General features: G+C 40.2%; 1 protein-coding gene across 1 annotated transcript; it reads left to right on the top strand.

Annotated features, from left to right (window-relative positions):
* Positions 1–11,328: 11,328 nt before the first annotated feature.
* Positions 11,329–13,677, top strand: LOC130949551 (uncharacterized). Its single transcript, XM_057878235.1, has 2 exons — positions 11,329–12,785; positions 12,876–13,677. Exons 1-2 carry the CDS (start codon positions 11,329–11,331, stop codon positions 13,675–13,677), a joined length of 2,259 nt encoding a protein of 752 aa, XP_057734218.1.
* Positions 13,678–22,586: the final 8,909 nt, after the last annotated feature.

The following is a 22,586-nucleotide window of genomic DNA, read 5'->3' as shown; positions in this document are numbered from 1 at the left end:
CTGCCGATGGTGAATCTTGGAAAGCATTTGACAGTCGACATGAAGATTTTGCAAAGGAGCCTCGTAATGTGAGACTTGGCTTAGCAAGCGACGGATTCAACCCGTTTCGAACTTTGAGTAGTACACATAGTACAAGCCTGTTGTTCTGATGGTGTATAATCTACCCCCTTGGATGAGCATGAAGCCTGATTATTTTATGCTCTCTTTACTCATTCCTGGCCCACAATTGATGTGTGGAAAGCGATCCAACACAAAACTCACCGGCAAGTGTACCGGGTCGCATCAAGTAATAATAACTCACGTGAGTGAGGTCGATCCCACAGGGATTGAAGGATTGAGCAATTTTAGTTCGGTGGGTGATTCAGTCAAGCGAATCAAGCTTTGGTTGAGTTGTTTGTGTTGAACAGAAAGTAAATGACATTAAAAGTAAAAGGGAGAAGGGAAAATTGCAGTAAAATAAAGAACAGAGAAGTAAAAGTGCAGAAACTTAAAGAGCAAGAAAGGTAAATGACTGAAACTTAAAGTGCAAGAAACTTAAATTGCAGTAACTTAAATGGCAAGAAAGGTAAATGACTTGAATATAAAAGGGAATTGAGGAATGGGATTGCAAGAATTAAACAAAGAACAAGTGAATTACAGTAAATGGTTGGGCAGAAAGTAGATCAAAAGCAATAAGCATGCAACAGAATTCAAGTAAAATTCTGCAGAGGTTCACAGATGAACCAAAAGTGATCTCAGGATCCCAAGGGCTTAGGTAGCAAAGCCTAAGACCCAATTTCCTTCCCAGATCTAGATTCAGTAAGCAATTGACAGAAAATTGAAGAAGAAGCAATTGAATAACAGAATTGAAAGTGAATTGTGCAGTAAAATTAATGCAGAGAGATTGAATGGGAATTGGGACAGAATTTCCCCAATTTCACACACCCAATACTCAGAGAACAGAAAGTAGAATTGCCCAAGAGATTCGAGGAAGGAGACTCTCCTTTGATCCTCTTAGTTCTTGGTCAAATTCTTTCCAGAAGGTGAAAGCAAGTAAAATTGCAAAGTAATTGAAAATTTAAAAGTGAGTGCCAAGGTAGCTAAAAGAGGTGAAAAGTCCAGCCCCAATTACATCAAACTAAGTCCTATTTATACACTTTCTATTCTTGGATGATGGGATTTGGATGGGCTTTTGGATTGGTGAAGAATTGGATTCAAATTAATTTTTAATTTGAATTTCAGCCCAAGATCCACTTCCAGGAGGCTGCCCTGCCCTTGTGGAGGGCAGGGCAGAAAATTGATGCATGGCACAAAGATTTGGTGCGGCGTGGTTGCTTGTTGGTGCGAGTTGGTGCGCACGTTTTGCTTCTTGGTGCGCCACACAAGATCCTGCCCGCGCCAAGGGCAGGGCGGGGAGTTTTGGATGCGCCAGAATTTGAGACGCGCGCGGATGGTGCTGCCAGATGCAAAATTGATGCGCCAGGAAAGGAGATTGGCGCGCGGGACGCGCGTTGGTGCCTTGGAGGCTGCCCTGCCCGCGCCAAGGGCAGGGCAGGATTGGGTTGGTGCGGCCAGAGAGGAACGCGCGCGCCAGGATCGTGCCAAGGGAGAAATTTTGGTGCGCCATGGAGAAAAATTGGTGCGCCATTCAAATTTCTGCCCTGCCCGCGCCAAGGGCAGGGCAATGACCAATCCTCCATGCCGTGGGTTCGAGTCTGGGACCTTGCAAACACGCTACTCATTTTTCTTTATTTCTTGGCATGGCAATTGGTCTCAAGGCTTGGCTTCCTCATGGTTCTTGGTTCGAAACTTGTAGCTTGCATGGGTGCCATTTTCTCTTGGATTTCTTTCCTCATGGAGCACGATCCTGCCCTCCACAAGGGCAGGGCAGAATTTGTTTCTCATGGCTCCAAGGCACCATTTTGTGCTCTGCCCTTGAAGTGGGCAGGGCAGAATCGCCTATGCTTGGCTCGGTCACTAATGCTGCCCTCCTAGAGGGCAGTCTGCCCTTGTGGAGGGCAGAGTTGCTTCTCCCTTTAGTTACGGCACACTTCCCCTTTCCTTTGCCACGCTTTTCTTCTCTTGTGTCACACTTCTTAGGCCACGCTTTTCATTTTCTTTTCTTTTTCTTCACCTAAAATAAACCAAACAACCACTCAAAGTATCACAAAAATCAAGAGGCTTATAAATCCATTAAAATGCAATTAAAATTAGCTTAAACCTCATGATTTATCATTAATTTCATAGTGGTTACTTGATTTAGAGAAGTTATGCATTTTCACTCCAAATCCTTTACTTATGATGCAAGAAAGTGCATAAATGCTAACTAAACAAGTGAAATTAGCTTGAAAAATGGGTATATGATGACTTGTCATCACAACACCAAACTTAAACCTTGCTTGTCCCCAAGCAAGCATCAAAACTAAGAGTAGATGATATGAAATAGAAAAGCACATAAATCCTTATTATGCAGATAGCAGAACTTCAATTCATGGGCATTTATGCAGACAATGATACTCACTTATTGTTGCTGCTGCATAATACATATCTTGCATCAAAGGTTTGCTAACTTGCTGTTATAAGACTCTTCCTTTTACTCACTCCCTTGCTAACTCTTCTTGGCTTATAATGCTTTAACAAGCTTTTTATTCTTTAAGGGGTTTGGTGTTAAATGTTGCAGCTTAGCCTTTGGCTTCATTTTCTTTTATTTTGCTCAACATCTTTCCACCACAGACACTTAGTTCACTCAATTATCCTTAGGATCATTGATGCCCAGCATCTCTTTGGATCACTAAGTGCTTTGTATCTAAGTTGCTCTTTATTGTGGACTTTCAATTGGCCATCCCAAATCAGTTGATCTAAGTGACCGGGTTTCAAAATACCCCTTAGAATTTACTCATCCAAGCAGATCTTAGTACAAGAACACCACAGGCATTTGTCCTAAGGTTCAAACCATTGGTGTCCAACCTTTATTCTTTATTTTTCTTGCCATTTTGGCTTTTTCTTTCTTTCTTTTCTTTCTGTTTTTGTTACCAAGGGTGTTTCATTATAGATAGAAGTCTTTGTAACAGCAAGCTAACTCACAAGTAATGAGAATGATATTATGCAACACTTATTTGATGAGTTATGCATTTAATCAAACACATGTGCCACCACCAACTTCCATTCATACTCATGCAACATTGGATTTTTCTCTTTTCAATTCAAACCAAACTCTTTTATTCAAGCATATGGAAACAAAGCAAGATTTAAAGCTAAGTGATGGATACAAGCATTATGCAGACTTGACATTTTCACAAGCTATTTATTGACTATCCTAAAATGATAAACAAGGAACAGATAATGCATAAAGCAAAGGAAAATAAATGATGGAGGCATATCATGTTTCAGACATGCATCTCCTTATTAGAAAATTGAAAGAAGGGGAATGAAAGAACTTTGCCACCTTCTAATGATCATGGCTGCTGCTTGATTCTCCCTTCTTCTTCTTTCTCTTCCCTGTCTTGGAGTAGTCTCGGACCTCTTCACTAGGACACCTTCTAGCCCAAACAGAATCTAAGAGTCCTTTGAGCCCAAAAGTTTCCAATGTGCCAAAGGTTGATTCAGTGTGTAGCCGAGTTTTTGCTTGTTGTTTAGCTAAGAATTCAGGGCATTGCTCAAATGGCTTGATCTCAGGATTGAGTGTTGGCAAATTGTGGGTCAAGTACTCCAACCTTGCTTGCATGTTTTCATCATATTCTATTCTGTGTGCATGTCTGACTTCTCCCAATGTATGATGAACATTCTTCCATTGATAAAGGTTGTGACTATATTCCGATGCTTTAGCTTGACTGAAATACAGCTTGTCATATGATTCCTTGAATTCTTTGTATTGTTCTTTTTGCCCTTCAAGGATCTGTGTTTGAAATTCTTGCTGCTGAGTCATCATCTGTTGTTGCCATCTCTCTTGTCTTTCCTCCATTTGATGCTGCCAAGCTTCTCTTGCTTCTTTTCTTTCAAGAATTGCTCCATAAATTCAGGATGGGGCTCTTGATATTTCTCTTGGCCCTCTTGACTTTGGCTTTGTTGGATCTGCATAAGTTGATTCTGACCTTGTTGAGCCTGCATGAGTTGCTGAGTTAACTCTTCAATTGATTTTTGCAATTGGCTCATATCTATGGCATCATAAGCCTGATTTCGTCCTTCCTCTCTTTGTGTTCTCCTTTGTCTAGGAGCTACCACCCCTTCTTGATTCTCTTCTTCATTGACTCCTTCCATGCTCTTCTTGGTAATCCATTTTCCCACCTTCACTTTTGTCATGTCTTCATCTTCAAAGATCACATTGGCCCTGTTACATAGCCTGAGAATGGTACTTGGATGCCCAAGGCCTTTTGAAGTGCTTGTGCTATCGGCCATTTCCTGAATGCTGTTGGCTATGAGTTGTGCAACATTGATCTCACCTCCATGCAAGATGCAGTATGTCAAGAGAGCTCTTTTGATTGTAACCCAAGAGGCATTTCCAGTAGGAAGAATAGATCTCCTCACTATCTCAAACCATCCTTTAGCCACAGGAGTGAGATTGATTCTTCTTATGTGACTTGGAACCCCCTTTGAGTCTCTTTCCCAATCTGTGTTTTCCATGCATATTCCTTGCAGGATCTCATCAGGATCGTTTTTCTTTTGCAATCTAGCTTCATAGCTCAGCTCTGGATAAGTTATGGTTCTCAGCTTGAGAGCTCTTGTGATGGCAGCAGGGCTAAAACTCACTTCAACCCCTCGGACATAGCTTGTGTAGGGAGTACTGTTTTTGTTTTCTTTGGCAGCATTTGCATAAAACTCCTTGATCATTACAGCACTTATGTCAGTCAGAGGAGCGCACAAGAGTTCCCACCTTCTTTCTCGAGTGATCTGCTTCATGATGGGATAGTCTCCTTCCCTCAAATCAAAGCCTTTCTCATAAATGATATTCTTTGCCACCATGAACCTATGGTATCTCCCCTCATGAAATTGGGACCTAAATTTGATTGCATCAAAGTTTGGGGGTTCGGTTATCATAGGCTCTTTTCCCGGCCTTCTTTGTGAGCTTGAGGAGACCATTAGAATTAAGGTGAAAAGAAGGAAGATGTGAGAGTAAAAGAAGGAATATGTGTTGTATATAGGATGAACTTCGGTTCGGTTTAGATATGTGAGGAGAGGGAATTAAGTTGGTTTTGGAAGTAGAAGAGAGAATGTGGTTTTTAATGTGAAGATGGCTTGAATGAAATGGAGTGTATGCTGGGTGAGTATACGGTTATTTACAGGCAATGCTTCCAAGCCTTTCAACAAAACCACAATGAATGAATGAGGAGGGAACCGTGAGTGTCCATGAAGGGTTGAGATTGGTTTGCTTATTTAAAGAATGCATGGGATGGACGGCTTGCATGCATGGTTGAGGCTTGACAGGGATTCACCTCCCATTGGTTGCATGTATTTAAGTGTCCAAGAATGCATGCATGCAGATTTTGTTTCCCCATGAACACGTTCCCCTAGGCACATGTGACCTCCCTCACATGGCTCCTCATAGCCGTGGTCTTTCTTGAGCTTTGTCTTAATCTTCTTCTCCTGCAAGAGTCAAGATAGCTAGCCTTAGACCATTAATAAGGTTGTTGGCAATTAATTTGTATTAAAGAGAAAGAATTGTTTTGTATATATAAAAAATTTTTTTTATGGTCATTTGTGTCCCTTAATTAAAGCTGTTGAAGTTTGGTGAACACCAAACTTATCTTTTATTAAAGGAATGGCCGAACAACACAAACTACTCTCACAATTGATGCATTTTTCAAACAAATTGATGTATGATCTTCTTGTCTGTATGGTTTTGAGTCCATGATTGGAAAATGATCCCCTGAATCTTGTTGCATAAGCGGACACCAAACTTAGTGTTTGGTCACATGCTTTATCAAAAGTCTTATGCATAATGAAATTGGGTGTGCCTTAAGGCACACCAAACTTTAGAAGTTTGCCATGTGCTTCAAAATGACATGTGCATTTACCAAGCATGAAAATTCAAAACCATGTTTAGAAGAATCATAGTTTATTAAGTAAAAGGAAAGACAGAAATCTTAAACCATGGGTTGCCTCCCATGAAGCGCTCTTTTATTGTCATTAGCTTGACATTAACCTCCCTTTAAGGTGGTTGATGTTGGTGATGTCTCAGCTTGTCACCTCTCACTGTCAGTTTTCTCTGTGTGCTTTGATGCTCAATCTCCATATGCTCAAGAGAAAGGATTTTGTTGACAGTGTAATAGTCTTCTGCTCCCTGCTGTTGGTATATTAATTGCACCTTATCACCCTTAGAGAATCCTTCAGTTGGGATTTTCTTGTTCTTCCACCCTTTGTGAGCCTTTTTCTTATTCTTCACCTTTTTCTTGCTTGTTGATCTTCCTTTCTTGACAGTTACGTGAGTTGTGATGCCTTCCTTCTTGTTGATTACTCCTACTTCCTTGTGATGCCCATTTTCTTCTTGTATCTGGTTGTTTACTTGTTCTACTCCCTTTTCAGTTGGTTGCTCTGGAAGAAGATCATCACTTATTCTGCTTGTTTCTTCATTCTTTTGCAATTCTGGGAGAACTTTCAGGATTATGCTCTCCTCATGCATCCTAAGAGTTAACTCTCCTTGCTCTATGTCCACAATGGCTCTAGCCGTGGCCAAAAATGGTCGCCCAAGTATTATGGAGTCATTTTCATTTTCTGAAGAGTCCAGGATCACAAAGTCTGCCGGATAGATGAACTTTCCAACCTTGACTAAAAGGTTCTCAATCAGCCCCTTAGGATAGATTATTGATTGATCCACCAGTTCCAAAGTCATCCCTGTTGGTTTCACTTCCTCTATGCCAAGCTTTTTCACTAGAGAATATGGGATTAGATTTATGCTTGCTCCTAGATCGCACATCCCCTTGTTGATAAACAAGTTCCCAATAGTGCATGATAAGAAAAATCCTCCAGGATCTTCAAGCTTGGGAGGAAGTCCCTTTTTGATGAGTGCACTACACTCTTCACTAAGCATCACAGTTTCCTTCTCATTCCAACTTCTTTTCTTGTTGATGAGCTCCTTTAGAAACTTAGCATACAGTGGCATTTGTTCCAAGGCTTCTGCCAGAGGTATGTTAATTTCTAATTTCTTGAAAGTTTCAAGAAACTTGTGGAAGTGCTGGTCCTTTGTTTCCTTGTGAAATCTTTGTGGGTAAGGCAGTGGTGGTGTTGAGCTCTTCACCACTTGATACTGTTTTGGAGTTGGTTCCTCCATGATTTGCTTGCCCTTCTTTGAACTCTGTAGCTTGTTTTCTCCCTCTGTGAGCTTTTCTGAAGCATTCTTGCTTATCTTGTCCTTGTTACTTGCTTCAGTGTCCTTTGTTGGCTCAGTGATATCTTCCATAGGCTTCTGAGTTACTTCTTGGTTGCCATCTGTCAACACCCTTCCACTTCTTAGTTGCACCACCTTGCATTCTTCCTTTGGGTTGGGAATGGTATCACTAGGTAGTGAACTTGAGGGTTTCTCAACAGAGATCTTCTTGGAGATTTGGCCAATTTGCCTCTCTAAGTTCTTCATGGCAGCATCTTGATTCTTGGTGGTTTGTTCTTGGCTTTTCATTAGTTTTTCCATGAGTACTTCTAGATTGGTAATCCTTTGTGAATCTTGTGTGATGGGTTGGTTTTGGGGTGGTGATGGATGAAGATAGGTGGTTTGGTTAGTTGGGTGGTTATTGGGTGGGTATTGGTTAGAATTTGGGTGGTTGTTTTGTGGTTTTCTGTATGAGTTTTGGTTAGTGTTTGGCTGGGAGTTATGGTTTGTGTTTTTCCAATTGTTTTGACCTGTGTTTCTTTGCCATGGTTGTTGGTTTTGGTTATGGTTGTCTCCCCATCTAAGGTTTGGGTGATTCTTCCAAGATGGATTGTAGGTATCTCCATAGACCTCATTTGTTCCCTGATTCTGGTTGTGCAAGTATTGAACCTGCTCTTGTTGTTGCTCCTCTTGAGTTTCTTCACTTTGCACCCAAGTGTTTGGAGGTTGGCTTGTGGTGCTCACTGCTGCCACTTGCAAGCCATCAATCCTCTTAGCCATTTGCTCAAATTGTTGTTGAATCTGTTGTTGCATCATCTTGTTTTGAGCTAAGATTGAATCAACTCCTTCCAACTCCATGACTCCTCTTCTCTGTGATGGTTGACGTTGTCTTTGATGAGAAAAGAAGTATTGGTTGTTGGCCACCATATCAATGAGGTTTCGAGCTTCCTCTGTGGTTTTCATGAGTTGTAGAGAGCCTCCAGCAGAATGATCAAGAGCTTCTTGAGCTTTAAGGGTGAGACCTTCATAGAAGTTTTGTAGCTTGTCCCACTCAGTGAACATCTCTGGTGGACATTTCCTCAATAGAGCCTTGTATCTCTCCCATGCTTCATATAAGCTCTCGGCCTCCAATTGAGTGAAGGTTTGAACCTCTGTCTTCAACCTTAGGACTCTTTGAGGGGGGTAGAATTTGGCAAGAAACTTGCTCACCAAGTCATCCCAAGTGTTGATGCTTTCTTTTGGAAAAGTCTCTAGCCATTGATTTGCTTTGTCCCTGAGAGAGAATGGGAAGAGTAGCAACTTATAGCTATCAGGGGGCACACCATTTGTCTTCACTGTGTCACAGATTCTCAAAAAGGTGGACAAATGTTGGTTTGGGTCCTCCAAAGGCCCTCCTCCAAAAGAACAATTGTTTTGCACCAGAGTAATGAGTTGTGGCTTGAGTTCAAAGTTGTTGGCATTGACATTGGGAGTGAGAATGCTGCTCCCACAATGCTTGGCATTTGCAAAGGTGTATGAAGCCAAAACTCTTCTCTGTTGGTCATCGTTGGCTCTTCCTTCAGGTTGAGTGGTATCTCTTTCCATGTCTTGGAATTCCTCCTCAGATTCTTCTTCTTCTCCAACAATATTCTTCCCTCTTTCAGCTCTTCTGATTCTCCTGAGAGTTCTTTGATCAATTTCAGAAATAATGTGGGAAGATCTTCCTATACCTGACATACAAACACACAACAATAAACACACAAACCCAGAGAGTTAACAAAACTTCAATCTATTGCTAGAATGAGGTTTTGGTTGGTTAGTTTAAGCAAAATCTCAAACAGTTAATGTGTTAGTGAGAGTTAGAACAACAGAAAAGTAAAAATGCTTAATCTAGATCTCCACCTCACTTAATCATTGTCAATCTATTTCAATCCCCGGCAACGGCGCCAAAAACTTGATGTGTGGAAAGCGATCCAACACAAAACTCACCGGCAAGTGTACCGGGTCGCATCAAGTAATAATAACTCACGTGAGTGAGGTCGATCCCACAGGGATTGAAGGATTGAGCAATTTTAGTTCGGTGGGTGATTCAGTCAAGCGAATCAAGCTTTGGTTGAGTTGTTTGTGTTGAACAGAAAGTAAATGACATTAAAAGTAAAAGGGAGAAGGGAAAATTGCAGTAAAATAAAGAACAGAGAAGTAAAAGTGCAGAAACTTAAAGAGCAAGAAAGGTAAATGACTGAAACTTAAAGTGCAAGAAACTTAAATTGCAGTAACTTAAATGGCAAGAAAGGTAAATGACTTGAATATAAAAGGGAATTGAGGAATGGGATTGCAAGAATTAAACAAAGAACAAGTGAATTACAGTAAATGGTTGGGCAGAAAGTAGATCAAAAGCAATAAGCATGCAACAGAATTCAAGTAAAATTCTGCAGAGGTTCACAGATGAACCAAAAGTGATCTCAGGATCCCAAGGGCTTAGGTAGCAAAGCCTAAGACCCAATTTCCTTCCCAGATCTAGATTCAGTAAGCAATTGACAGAAAATTGAAGAAGAAGCAATTGAATAACAGAATTGAAAGTGAATTGTGCAGTAAAATTAATGCAGAGAGATTGAATGGGAATTGGGACAGAATTTCCCCAATTTCACACACCCAATACTCAGAGAACAGAAAGTAGAATTGCCCAAGAGATTCGAGGAAGGAGACTCTCCTTTGATCCTCTTAGTTCTTGGTCAAATTCTTTCCAGAAGGTGAAAGCAAGTAAAATTGCAAAGTAATTGAAAATTTAAAAGTGAGTGCCAAGGTAGCTAAAAGAGGTGAAAAGTCCAGCCCCAATTACATCAAACTAAGTCCTATTTATACACTTTCTATTCTTGGATGATGGGATTTGGATGGGCTTTTGGATTGGTGAAGAATTGGATTCAAATTAATTTTTAATTTGAATTTCAGCCCAAGATCCACTTCCAGGAGGCTGCCCTGCCCTTGTGGAGGGCAGGGCAGAAAATTGATGCATGGCACAAAGATTTGGTGCGGCGTGGTTGCTTGTTGGTGCGAGTTGGTGCGCACGTTTTGCTTCTTGGTGCGCCACACAAGATCCTGCCCGCGCCAAGGGCAGGGCGGGGAGTTTTGGATGCGCCAGAATTTGAGACGCGCGCGGATGGTGCTGCCAGATGCAAAATTGATGCGCCAGGAAAGGAGATTGGCGCGCGGGACGCGCGTTGGTGCCTTGGAGGCTGCCCTGCCCGCGCCAAGGGCAGGGCAGGATTGGGTTGGTGCGGCCAGAGAGGAACGCGCGCGCCAGGATCGTGCCAAGGGAGAAATTTTGGTGCGCCATGGAGAAAAATTGGTGCGCCATTCAAATTTCTGCCCTGCCCGCGCCAAGGGCAGGGCAATGACCAATCCTCCATGCCGTGGGTTCGAGTCTGGGACCTTGCAAACACGCTACTCATTTTTCTTTATTTCTTGGCATGGCAATTGGTCTCAAGGCTTGGCTTCCTCATGGTTCTTGGTTCGAAACTTGTAGCTTGCATGGGTGCCATTTTCTCTTGGATTTCTTTCCTCATGGAGCACGATCCTGCCCTCCACAAGGGCAGGGCAGAATTTGTTTCTCATGGCTCCAAGGCACCATTTTGTGCTCTGCCCTTGAAGTGGGCAGGGCAGAATCGCCTATGCTTGGCTCGGTCACTAATGCTGCCCTCCTAGAGGGCAGTCTGCCCTTGTGGAGGGCAGAGTTGCTTCTCCCTTTAGTTACGGCACACTTCCCCTTTCCTTTGCCACGCTTTTCTTCTCTTGTGTCACACTTCTTAGGCCACGCTTTTCATTTTCTTTTCTTTTTCTTCACCTAAAATAAACCAAACAACCACTCAAAGTATCACAAAAATCAAGAGGCTTATAAATCCATTAAAATGCAATTAAAATTAGCTTAAACCTCATGATTTATCATTAATTTCATAGTGGTTACTTGATTTAGAGAAGTTATGCATTTTCACTCCAAATCCTTTACTTATGATGCAAGAAAGTGCATAAATGCTAACTAAACAAGTGAAATTAGCTTGAAAAATGGGTATATGATGACTTGTCATCAACAATCACCTGGAAATGACATTGATGTCTATCTTCAACCACTAATTGAAGAATTAAAAGAATTGTGGGAGTTAGGTGTCGAAACATATGATTCCAAAGAGAACAAAACATTCAACATGAGAGCATGTCTTTTATGGACAATTAACGACTTCCCTGCGTATGCTATGTTATCTGGGTGGAGTACAAAGGGAAAATTGGCTTGTCCATGTTGTAATGATGAGACTTCTTCTATATATCTGAAACATAGCCACAAGACTGTTTATATGGATCATCGAAGGTTTTTACCCATGAACCATCCATGGAGACACAATAAAAGATCTTTCAATGGGAAAACTGAACTTAGGTCTCCACCGCAGTTGTTAGATGGAACAACTGTATTTCATATATTGCAAGGGGTAGATAATTCTTTTGGGAAGAAGCAAAGGAAAGCAAAGAATGGCATTTCAAATTGGAAAAAGCGATCAATCTTTTTTGATTTACCATATTGGAAGTTCAACATGTTTAGACATAACCTTGATGTCATGCACATAGAGAAGAATATAGTTGACAGCATAATTGGAACGCTTTTGGATATTTCTGGAAAGACAAAAGATCATGCAGCTGCGCGTTTTGACCTTAAAGACATGGGTATCAGGAAAAACCTTCAACCAAGAGATACGAATGATGGTAAAAGAACTAAGTTAGCAAAGGCATGCTTCTCAATGACTACAGCAGAGAAAACAATCTTTTGTAGTGTGTTAAAAGGGGCAAAATTACCAGACGGCAGCGCTTCCAATATCGCTCGATGTGTGCAGCAAACGGAAAAGAAGATTTCTGGTTACAAGACCCATGATGCTCATTTCATGTTACATTACTTGTTGCAAGTACCGATCAAGAGCATACTTCCTGACCATGTTGCCATCGCTTTAGTTCGATTATGTTCATTTTTTCGCCGGATATGTCAGAAGGTAATTAGCATAGATGAGGTAGTTAACTTAGAAGCAGAGATTGCTGAGACATTATGCCAATTGGAGAGGATTTTTCCTCCAAGCTTTTTTGACATAATGGTGTACTTGCCTATCCATTTGGCAAATGAAGTGAGGTTAGGTGGTCCAGTTCAATATCGTTGGATGTACCCTGTTGAACGATATATGTGCACACTAAAATCATATGTTTGTAACAGAAGTCGTCCAGAAGGATCCATTGCTGAAGGATATTTGGCGAATGAGTGTATTAATTTTTGCTCAAGATATTTGCATGAAGATGTCCAGACAAGATTCAACAGAGTCCCTCGAAACAATGATGATTGTGTTTCAGATGAGCTGCGAACTCCGAGTTTGTTTCCAAGCAAAGGATGTCCTTTGGGTGGAAAAATGGGAGATTTGTTCATGTTAGATGAAAAATCAGAAATGCAAGGTCATTCATACATCCTAAACAATTGTGATAAGATCGAAGTCTACATGAGGTATTTTGTTTGATTCATTGTCATTTTGTAGACCTCAAGCATAACATTTTACCCTACTAACAAATAAGAATATGATTATTTGATCTTCAGAGAGCATGAAGAGGCAGTAAATGATAACATTCCACGAAGAACAAAGTGGGAGAAAGCCAAAGACCATAGTCAACAGTTTGCAGAATGGTTTAAAACTCGTGCCATGAAAAAGGATGTGCCTGGTTGGGCAAAAGGGTTGGCTAGGGGTCCAAATAGAGTTGCAAAAAGATTTTCAGGTTATGTTATCAATGGGTATAGGTTTCATACAAGGCACCGTGATGCGAGACGTAAAACCCAAAATAGTGGTGTCACATTGGAGGCATTGACTCCTAGTTTTGCTACTGTGAAAGATAAGAACCCAATTGAAGCCAAAGTAACCTACTATGGTAGAATAGTTGATATGTTTGAATTAGATTATTATGGCCAATTTAAGGTAGTCCTGTTTAAGTGTGAGTGGTATACAGTTGCAAAAGACAACTTTGGTCTCTCATATGTGTATTTCAGTAAGAAATGCTACCAAGAAGAACCATTTGTGCTAGCGTCCCAAGTAAACCAATGCTTTTATGTGCAAGACCCATATGTGAGTGACAAACACTATGTTATGAAAACAATTCCAAGAGATTTATTTAGGATAAGTGATGACCTTGAGTCTGATTCCCCCATAATATATGCAAGGGAGCCATGTGAACTTGAAGTGATTCCCAGTCTCCCAAATGATAATGGCGAAGTTGATCTAGCGAGGAATGATCTACGAGCAACCATTATAGATGTGGCTCCAAATATGTTTGCCAAACAACGTGGTGAGGAAGATGAGGAGAGTGAATACGAGTACATGGAGGACTCTGATTCTGAAACATCTTGACATGTTTTCATGTAATGCTGTTTTGGTAGAATTCTAAATGTCTCATTTGTTTTAGTTATTTTGCTTATTTAATTTTTCGCTTATGTTGATTATGTTCGTTTAATTATTCATAAAATAACTTTTTTTTCATTGCAACTTTTTTGTGTATGCAGAATGGAGAAAGGAGAGATCGCTAAAAGAAAACGGATAAGTACCTTAGCACAAAAAATGAAAGAAAAAAGTCCAAAAAAAAAGAATTCCTTTGAGGTTACACAAGTGAGGTCAAGTGCTGAATTGCTACAACAGTACAATATTAAAAGAGAAAAGATCATGGCTGAAAATAAGAAGGCTAGCTTCCAAGCTCAAGATCCAAAAGATCAAACAAGAAACCAACCCATCACAATCGTGGAAGATGCCATTGAAGAGCAAGCTAGGACTCCAAAGAAGAAAAAGAAGGTGCAACCAATGTCACTTTTTCAAGAATGTGAACATAATGGGAATGGGACAATGTCTCAAGCTGAAAAGACCTCCAAAACTGGGAATCAGAGGACTGTTGAAGCTGATACAATGGAACAAAATGATTTAAGTTCTGATGATGAGGGAGAAGATACAAGTGAGCTAACTGCAAGTTCAACGAAAAAAGGAATGAGTCTTGACATGTATTTTAAGGTACATGGGATAAATTTGGAAGATGAAGAAGATGAGGAAGATGAAGAAGATGAGCTTGATGATGCTGCAAATGATGATGGTAATGGAGGACAAGCTAGTAATGAAGGTGCTTTTCTTGTTTTACCTTATTTTCAAAATATAGCTTGTATTACTTCTAAGTTGATTTGAGTTTAAAATTCTGTTATTTTAATCGGATTTAGGCACAATAAAGAAGAAAACTCGTGGAAAGACTATGTGCAAAAAGCTTCATGCCACTGATTTTAATGATCGACGGGAGGTGGAATTTTTTGGAGGGCAGCCTATAGGTCCAACCAAGGAGGTTGTATCTAACCTCAACCAACTCTTGGGCACAACAGTTAGAAATCCTCGTTTTGTGACTTTGCTATATACTAGTTGGCATGGTGTGCCTAAAAACCTCAAAGAGGACATGTGGGAGTATGCCAATGTATGTAAGAATTATAGATAATTTTGTTAAGATTTATTTGTTACTTTATTTATGCTAACCTTTGACATTCTAATTTGTTGTCTTGTTTAGCAAAAATTCATTCTTCCGAAAACTTCAAAGCCGTAGGTAATGAATGGATTTTGTCGTGCATGGAAAAAATACAAAGGCGAAATAAAAAAGGAACATTTCTTGAAGTACAACACAAAGAAAGAAATGATAAAGAACCGACCGTTAGAGATCCTGGAGGTTCAGTTTCGCAAACTAATTCGGTATTAGAGTCTTCCGACTGTTAAGGTAATATTGTCTTTTAGTTCTTTATGTGATTAAACTTGGTGTTTAGGAAAAAGGTAGTGTGATTTTGAAAAAACAAGAAAACATGTTTATTAAGAATAATAACATCTCTTTTTCATGTTTATATTTAGGCTGTGTCTACTAAAAATGCTGAAAATAGGTCAAAGCAAACATGTCCTCATCGGATGGGTTCCACAAATTTTGGAATAGTGCGCAAGCAGCTGGTAATGTAACTTACTTTTTTGTGATTTTTCATTTATATTCAGGTTGTAGTTTTCTAGTTAGCATGCTTCATGTAAATTTTTCTATATGTACTCTAGCGCGACTCTAAAGAGAACAGTGAAGAACCATCAAGAGTTGAAGTTTTCATAGCAACTCGCACAAGTAAAAAAGGAAAAGAAATTGATGCTAAAACGCAAAGCACAATTGTGAGTTGTTTGTATTTGTATTTGGAAATGTACAATATTAATTCTATAGTGATTTCTATAGTGATTTCTATTAATATTGTTTTTATGCTAAATTAATGCGGCAGGCTGAACTTCAAACCCGCATAGAGGCAGGGGAAAATGATGAGGATGCATTTGTAGGAGTGTTAGGAAAGGACCAACCAGGTCGAGTTCGTTGTTTTGGGGCTTCGATTACAAAAAGCTCTCTTAAAAAGGATGAGGAGATTCGACAAGTCAAGGTTGAATACAACAACAAGGTTGAATCATTAGAGAAGAAGATGGACGGTGTATGTAGTTTATTAAAGGTATTGGTGCACCAAGTCAACCCTGGAATGAGTGAGGAAGAGGTAGCAGCCTTAGTGCAAGCTGCCCAAAATTCTCCTTTGGATGCCTCAAGCAGCAGACCAAAAAATACTCCTCGCTCCTCCGAATCAACTCATATTCCACCCAAAGATGTAAGTCACTATCTTTGGATATTCGATATATTTCCATTTAAAGTAGTTGACTTATTGTTGTTGATTTTGGACATTTGATAGTGAGATAAAAGATTCTAAATGGTGCTAATGGTGTTGAATTAGAATCTGAATTCAAAGTTGTTGACTTTTTAGTAGTGTTTTGTTTTGTATAGTGTGGCATTGAATCTCAATTATGGAAAACACGAGAAATCTTTGAAGATTTGCACTTTTTCCTAATCAAATTGGATAAAGGAAAAGAAAAGAAACCATAATTAAATTTTAATGTTTTTGTTTATTTTGATTTTTGCAGATTCCAGAAGGAATTAATGGCTCTCATGGTATATCTCATTTTGCTTGATTTATTTATTGGGGATTGGTTATAGAATTGATCCATATGCAATTTGTATTGATTTTCCAGTTGCTAGTATAAATTGTGCATGCATGTGACTGCAGGTGCAGTATAGGGCTACAAGAATGGTTAATTTGGTTGTGAAATATATTAGGAGTTAGGGTGATACATGCCATTGATGAGAAACATGTGACTGTTGCAGAAAAAAAAAGGAGGGGAGGGGGGGGGCAGTTTGATTGTTAGCTTCCTAGCTATAGCAGTACCCTTTTTTTTCCCTTTTTTGAAAACTTTAAGAACAAAAAAACTATCTTGGCTTTCAATGAAACAAAAACCTTTGCTGGTTACAATTATTGGACAACTATAACATTCATTTGTTGATAATATATGTCTCCATTTTTTGGTTTGGTATAAGATGCACTAACACAACAATATTTAAAATTATGCAGGGAAGTGTTGAAAATAGTTTCGCTCACAATGGTGATCACTAATCATGAAGTTTTATATTTTGTAATGAAGTGTAAAGGAAGTAGATAATGTAATCCATGTTGGAATTGTAATTCATGTATTAGGAAACTGCTAGTGGATGAGACTTTGATTTTTGGTATTTTGTTAAAGTATAACTAACAAGTAGTGCCAAGTTTATGAAGCAAGGATTTGTTGATGAGACTTTCTCTGTGACAAGTTTATGAAGCAAGGATTTGTTGATTTAAAATTAGTAGTCATCTTTAAAATTTTGAAATTATCTATGATTTTGTAAGGTTTATAAAAAAAGTAGTGTCAATAGGTACTGAACTATTTTACAGCCACGGGTACAACAGCAATCAACAGCCACGCTTTATAAGCGTGCTGTAATTCAGTTCAGAACCTATCGGCACGCTTCTAAAGCGTACCCATAATGGCGACATACGTTGCAGTGCATATAAACAGCCACGCTTTAAAAGCGTAACTGTATCTCACACCTATTGGCACGCTTATAAAGCGTAGCCATATGTCTCGCTATTGGCCTATTGGCACGCTTATAAAGCGTAGCCATATTTCTCGCTATTGGCACGCTTTAAAAGCGTAGCTGTATCTCACACCTATTGGCACGCTTTTAAAGCGTAGCTATATGGCGTGCTATTGGCACGCTTTAAAAGCGTAGCCATATCTTGCTTTTGGCACACTTTAAAAGCGTAGCAATAGTTCAAACATATGGCCATGCTTTTAAAGCGTGGCGGTCTTTAAAAGCGTGGCAAGAAAAAAAGCGTGCCAATAGGTCACAAAAAGCGTGGCGATAGAGCAACCGGCACCCTTGCAGTTGTGACCCTTTCAAAAGCGTGCCGGTAGCTCAAAAAGCGTGGCGAAAAGCTATCGCCACGCTTTTAAGGCCTTTTCGCCACGCTTTAAAAGCATAGCAAAAAGCTTGTTTTCTTGTAGTGAAGTGTGAACCTGGACCCAAAGAATTGGCTTACAATGGTTCGGGAGAAATGCTTAGATTTTAGTCCGGAAAATGTAAGGTTGGCATTCAACTTGCCCATGATGCAAGGAGATGAACATCCTTACACTAGAAGGGTCAACTTTGATCAAAGGTTGGACCAAGTCCCCATAGACATCTGTGAAGAGGGCGCTCAATGGAAGAGAGATTCAAGAGGGAAGCCGGTTCAACTGAGAAGGCATGACCTCAAGCCCGTGGCTAGGGGATGGTTGGAGTTTATCCAACGCTCAATCATTCCCACTAGCAACCGGTCTGAAGTTACTATAGACGGGGCTATCATGATTCATAGCATCATGATTGGAGAGGAAGTAGAAGTTCATGAGGTTATAGCCCAAGAACTTTATAAGGTGGCGGACAAGTCCTCTACCTTGGCAAGGTTAGCCTTTCCTCATCTCATTTGTCACCTCTGTTATTCAGTTGGAATTGACATAGAGGGAGACATCCTCATTGATGAGGACAAGCCCATCACTAAGAAAAGGATGGAGCAAACAAGAGATCCCACTCATCATGAAATCTCTGAGATACCTCAAGGGATGCACTTTCCTCCACAAAACTATTAGGAGCAAATCAACACCTCCCTAGGAGAAATGAGTTCCAACATGGGACAACTAAGGGTGGAGCACCAAGAACATTCCATCCTCCTCCATGAAATTTGAGAAGATCAAAGAATCATGAGAGAGGAGCAACAAAGGCAAGGAAGAGACATTGAGGAGCTCAAGCACTCCATAAGATCTTCAAGAGAAAGAACAAGCTGCCATCACTAAGGTGGACCCGTTCTTTAATCTCCTTGTTCCTTATTTTCCTGTTTTTCGAATTTTCATGCTTATGTTTATCTATGTTTGTGTCTTGTGATCATTAGTGTCTTAGTGTCTATGCCTTAAAGTTATGAATGTCCCTTTCTTAAATAAAAAAATGTTCTTAATTGGAAAAGAGAAGAATTGCATGAATTCTGAATTTTATAACAGATTAATTATTTTGATGTGGTGGCAATACTTTTGTTTTCTGAATGTATGCTTAAACAGTGCATATGTCTTTTGAATTTGTTGTTCATGAATGTTGGCTCTTGAAAGAATGATGAAAAGGAGACATGTTACTGAGGATCTGAAAAATCATAAAAATGATTCTTGAAGCAAGAAAAAGCAGTGAATATTCAAAAAAAAGAGAGAAAAGAGAAAACGAAAAAAAAGAAGAAAAAAAGAAAAAAATAATGAAGTTGTGATACAAGGCAAAAAGAGTGTGCTTAAAAACCCTGGACACCTCTAATTGGGAACTCTAGCAAAGCTGAGTCACAATCTGAAAAGGTTCACCCAATTATGTGTCTGTGGCATGTATATATCCGGTGGTAATACTGGAAGACAGAGTGCTTTGGGCCACGGCCAAGACTCATAAAGTAGCTGTGTTCAAGAATCATCATACTTAACTAGGAGAATTAATAACACTATCTGGATTCTGAGTTCCTATGGAAGCCAATCATTCTGAATTTCAAAGGATAGAGTGAGATGCCAAAACTGTTCAGAGGCAAAAAGCTAAAAGCCCCGCTCATTTAATTAATACTGATCTTCACAGATGTTTTTGGAATACATTGCATATCATCTTCTCTTTATCTTATTTGATTTTCAGTTGCTTGGAGACAAGCAACAATTTAAGTTTGGTGTTGTGATGAGCGGATAATTTATACGCTTTTTGGCATTGTTTTTAGTATGTTTTTAGTATGTATTAGTTAGTTTTTATTATATTTTTATTAGTTTTTAGTTAAAATTCACTTTTCTAGACTTTACTATGAGTTCGTGTGTTTGTCTGTGATTTCAGGTATTTTCTGGCTGAAATTGAGGGACCTGAGCAAAAATCTGATTCAGAGACTGAAAAGGACTGCAGATGCTGTTAGATTCTGACCTCCCTGCACTCAAAGTGGATTTTGTGGAGCTACAGAAGCCCAATTGGCGCGCTCTCAACGGCGTTGGAAAGTATACAACCTGGGCTTTCCAGAAATGTATAATAGTCCATACTTTGCCCGAGATTTGATGGCCCAAACTGGCGTTCCAAATCAGCTCAAAACTGCCCGGCGTTAAACGCCGGAACTGGCACAAGAATGGGAGTTAAACGCCCAAACTGGCACAAAAGCTGGCGTATAACTCCAAGAAAAGTTTCTACACGAAAATGCTTCAATGCTCAGCCCAAGCATACACCAAATGGGCCCGGAAGTGGATTTTTATGTCATTTACTCATTTCTGTAAACCCTAGGCTACTAGTTCTCTACAAATAGTACCTTTTGCTATTGTATTTTCATCTGGGTTCTTCTGGTTCCCTCTCTGGGGCCGAAGCCAATGATCACTTTTGTTCTTATGTATTTTCAACGGTGGAGTTTCTACACACCATAGATTAAGGTGTGGAGCTCTGCTGTACCTTGAGTATTAATGCAATTACTACTGTTCTTCTATTCAATTCGGCTTGTTCTTGTTCTAAGATATTCATTCGCACCCAAGAACATGATGAATGTGATGATTATGTGACGCTCATCATCATTCTCACTTATGAACACGTGCCTGACAACCACTTCCGTTCTACAAGCAAACAAGGCTTGAATGTTTATCTCTTGGATCCCTTAATCGGAATCTTCGTGGTATAAGCTAGAATTGATGGCGGCATTCAAGAGAATCCGGAAGGTCTAAACCTTGTCTGTGGTATTCTTAGTAGGATTCAATGATTGAATGACTGTGACGAGCTTCAAACTCCTGAAGGCTGGGTGTTAGTGACAGACGCAAAAAAATCAAAGGATTCTATTCCAACCTAATTGAGAACCGACAGATGATTAGCCGTGCCGTGACAGGGTGCGTTGAACATTTTCACTATGAGGACGGGACTGTAGCCACTAACAACGGTGATGCCCAACATACAGCTTGCCATGGAAAGGAGTAGGAAGGATTGGATGAAGACAGTAGGAAAGCAGAGAGACGGAAGGGACAAAACATCTCCATTCGCTTATCTGAAGTTCTCACCAATGTATTACATAAGTATCTCTATCTTTACTTTATGTTTTATTCATATATCATCCATAACCATTTGAATCTGCCTGACTGAGATTTACAAGGTGACCATAGCTTGCTTCATACCAACAATCTCCGTGGGATCGACCCTTACTCGCGTAAGGTTTATTACTTGGACGACCCAGTGCACTTGCTGGTTAGTTGTGCGAAGTTGTGATAAAGTGTTGAGATTGCAATTGAGCGTACCATGTTGATGGCGCCATTGATGATCACAATTTCGTGCACCACCAACAATGAATGAGGTAGTCCAAAAGGAAGTGTTGAAGTTGTGGCAAGCTGGGGTGATCTACCACATCTCAGACAGCCCTTGGGTGAGCCCGGTACAAGTAGTTCCAAAGAAAGGAGGAATCACTATTGTACCAAATGAGAATAATGAGCTAATACCAATAGAACAGTGACTGGTTGGCGCATGTGCATCGACTACAGGAAGCTCAATGAAGCCACCAGGAAGGACCACTTCCCCCTACCATTCGTGGATCAAATGCTCGAGAAACTGGCTGGACATAAATACTACTGCTTTCTTGACGGTTATTCGGGTTACAACCAAATAGTTGTAGACCCAAAGAACCAGGAGAAAACTTCATTTAGTTGTCCATATGGTGCTTTTGCTCACAAGAGGATGCCCTTTGGACTGTGCAATGCACCTGCAACATTCCAAAGGTGCATGCTCTCCATATTTTTAGACATGATTGAGAGGTTTATTGAGGTGTTTATGGATGACTTCTCTGTGCAAGGAAATCAAAGAACGGGTCCACCTTAGTGATGGCGGCTAGTTCTTCCTCTTGAAGATCCTGTGGAGTTCTTGAGCTCCTCAATGTCTCTTCCTTGCCTTTGTTGCTCCATCCTTAGTGCTTTTGGTGCTCCTATCCTTAGTTGCTCCCAATAGTTGTGTGGAGGAAAATTTATCCCTTGAGGCATCTCAGGGATTTCTTGATGAGGGAATTCCTCATGCTCTTGTTGAGGTCCATGAGTGGGCTCTCTTGTTTGCCCTATCCTCTTTTTGGTGATGGGCTTGTCCTCTTCAATAAGGATGTCTTCCTCTATGATAATTCCAGCTCAATTAAATAGGGATCACATTTTTCTTGGCCACAACTTCATAGAAGTGGTCTTGATAGACCTTTGAGATGAATCTCTCCATCTCCCATGACTCAGAGGTGGAAGCTTTGCCTTCCCTCTCCTCTTTCTAAAGGTTTCTCCGGCCTTAGGTGCCATAAATGGTTATGGAAAAATAAAAAGCAATACTTTTACCACACCAAACTTAAAATTTTTTCTCGTTCTCGAGCAAAGGAAGAAAGAAAGAAGGGGAAGAAGAAGAAAATGGAAGAGATGGAGGGTGGTATGTGGTTCGGCCAAGGTGTAGAAGTAGTGTTGGCAATGTATGAAAATGAAGGAGTGTGGAGGGATTTATATAGGATTAGGGGGAAGAGATGGGTTTGTGTTCGGCCAAGGTGTAGAAGTAGGGTTGGGTTTGGGAGGGAAAGGATTATGAATGTTGGAGGTAGGTGGGGTTTTTGGGGAAGAAGGATGGAGGTGATTGGTGAAGAGAATATAGGGAAGAGAATAGGATTTGATTGGTGAGTAGTATTTTGGGTAGAGTATTATAGAGATGTATGAGGGGAAGAGAGAGAGGGGTGGGGTAGGTGGGGATCCTGTGGGGTCCACAGATCCTGAGGTGTCAAGAATTTCTCATTCCTGCTTTATTTAGGTGTGTAAACGCCCTTAGTGTGCAATCCTGGTGTTTAACGCCAGACTGCTGC

Source organism: Arachis stenosperma, chromosome 9 (assembly GCF_014773155.1).
Source record: "Arachis stenosperma cultivar V10309 chromosome 9, arast.V10309.gnm1.PFL2, whole genome shotgun sequence".
Taxonomy (NCBI): Eukaryota; Viridiplantae; Streptophyta; class Magnoliopsida; order Fabales; family Fabaceae; genus Arachis; species Arachis stenosperma.
The sequence above is the reverse complement of the archived record's forward strand: the minus strand, read 5'-3'. Positions and strand labels throughout refer to the sequence as shown.

Coding starts and splice junctions, on each gene's coding strand:
- LOC130949551 (XM_057878235.1), top strand. CDS start 11,329: ATGACTTGTCATCAACAATCACCTGGAAATGACATTGATGTCTATCTT. Junction 12,786..12,875: donor AAGATCGAAGTCTACATGAG/GTATTTTGTTTG, acceptor TTTGATCTTCAG/AGAGCATGAAGAGGCAGTAA.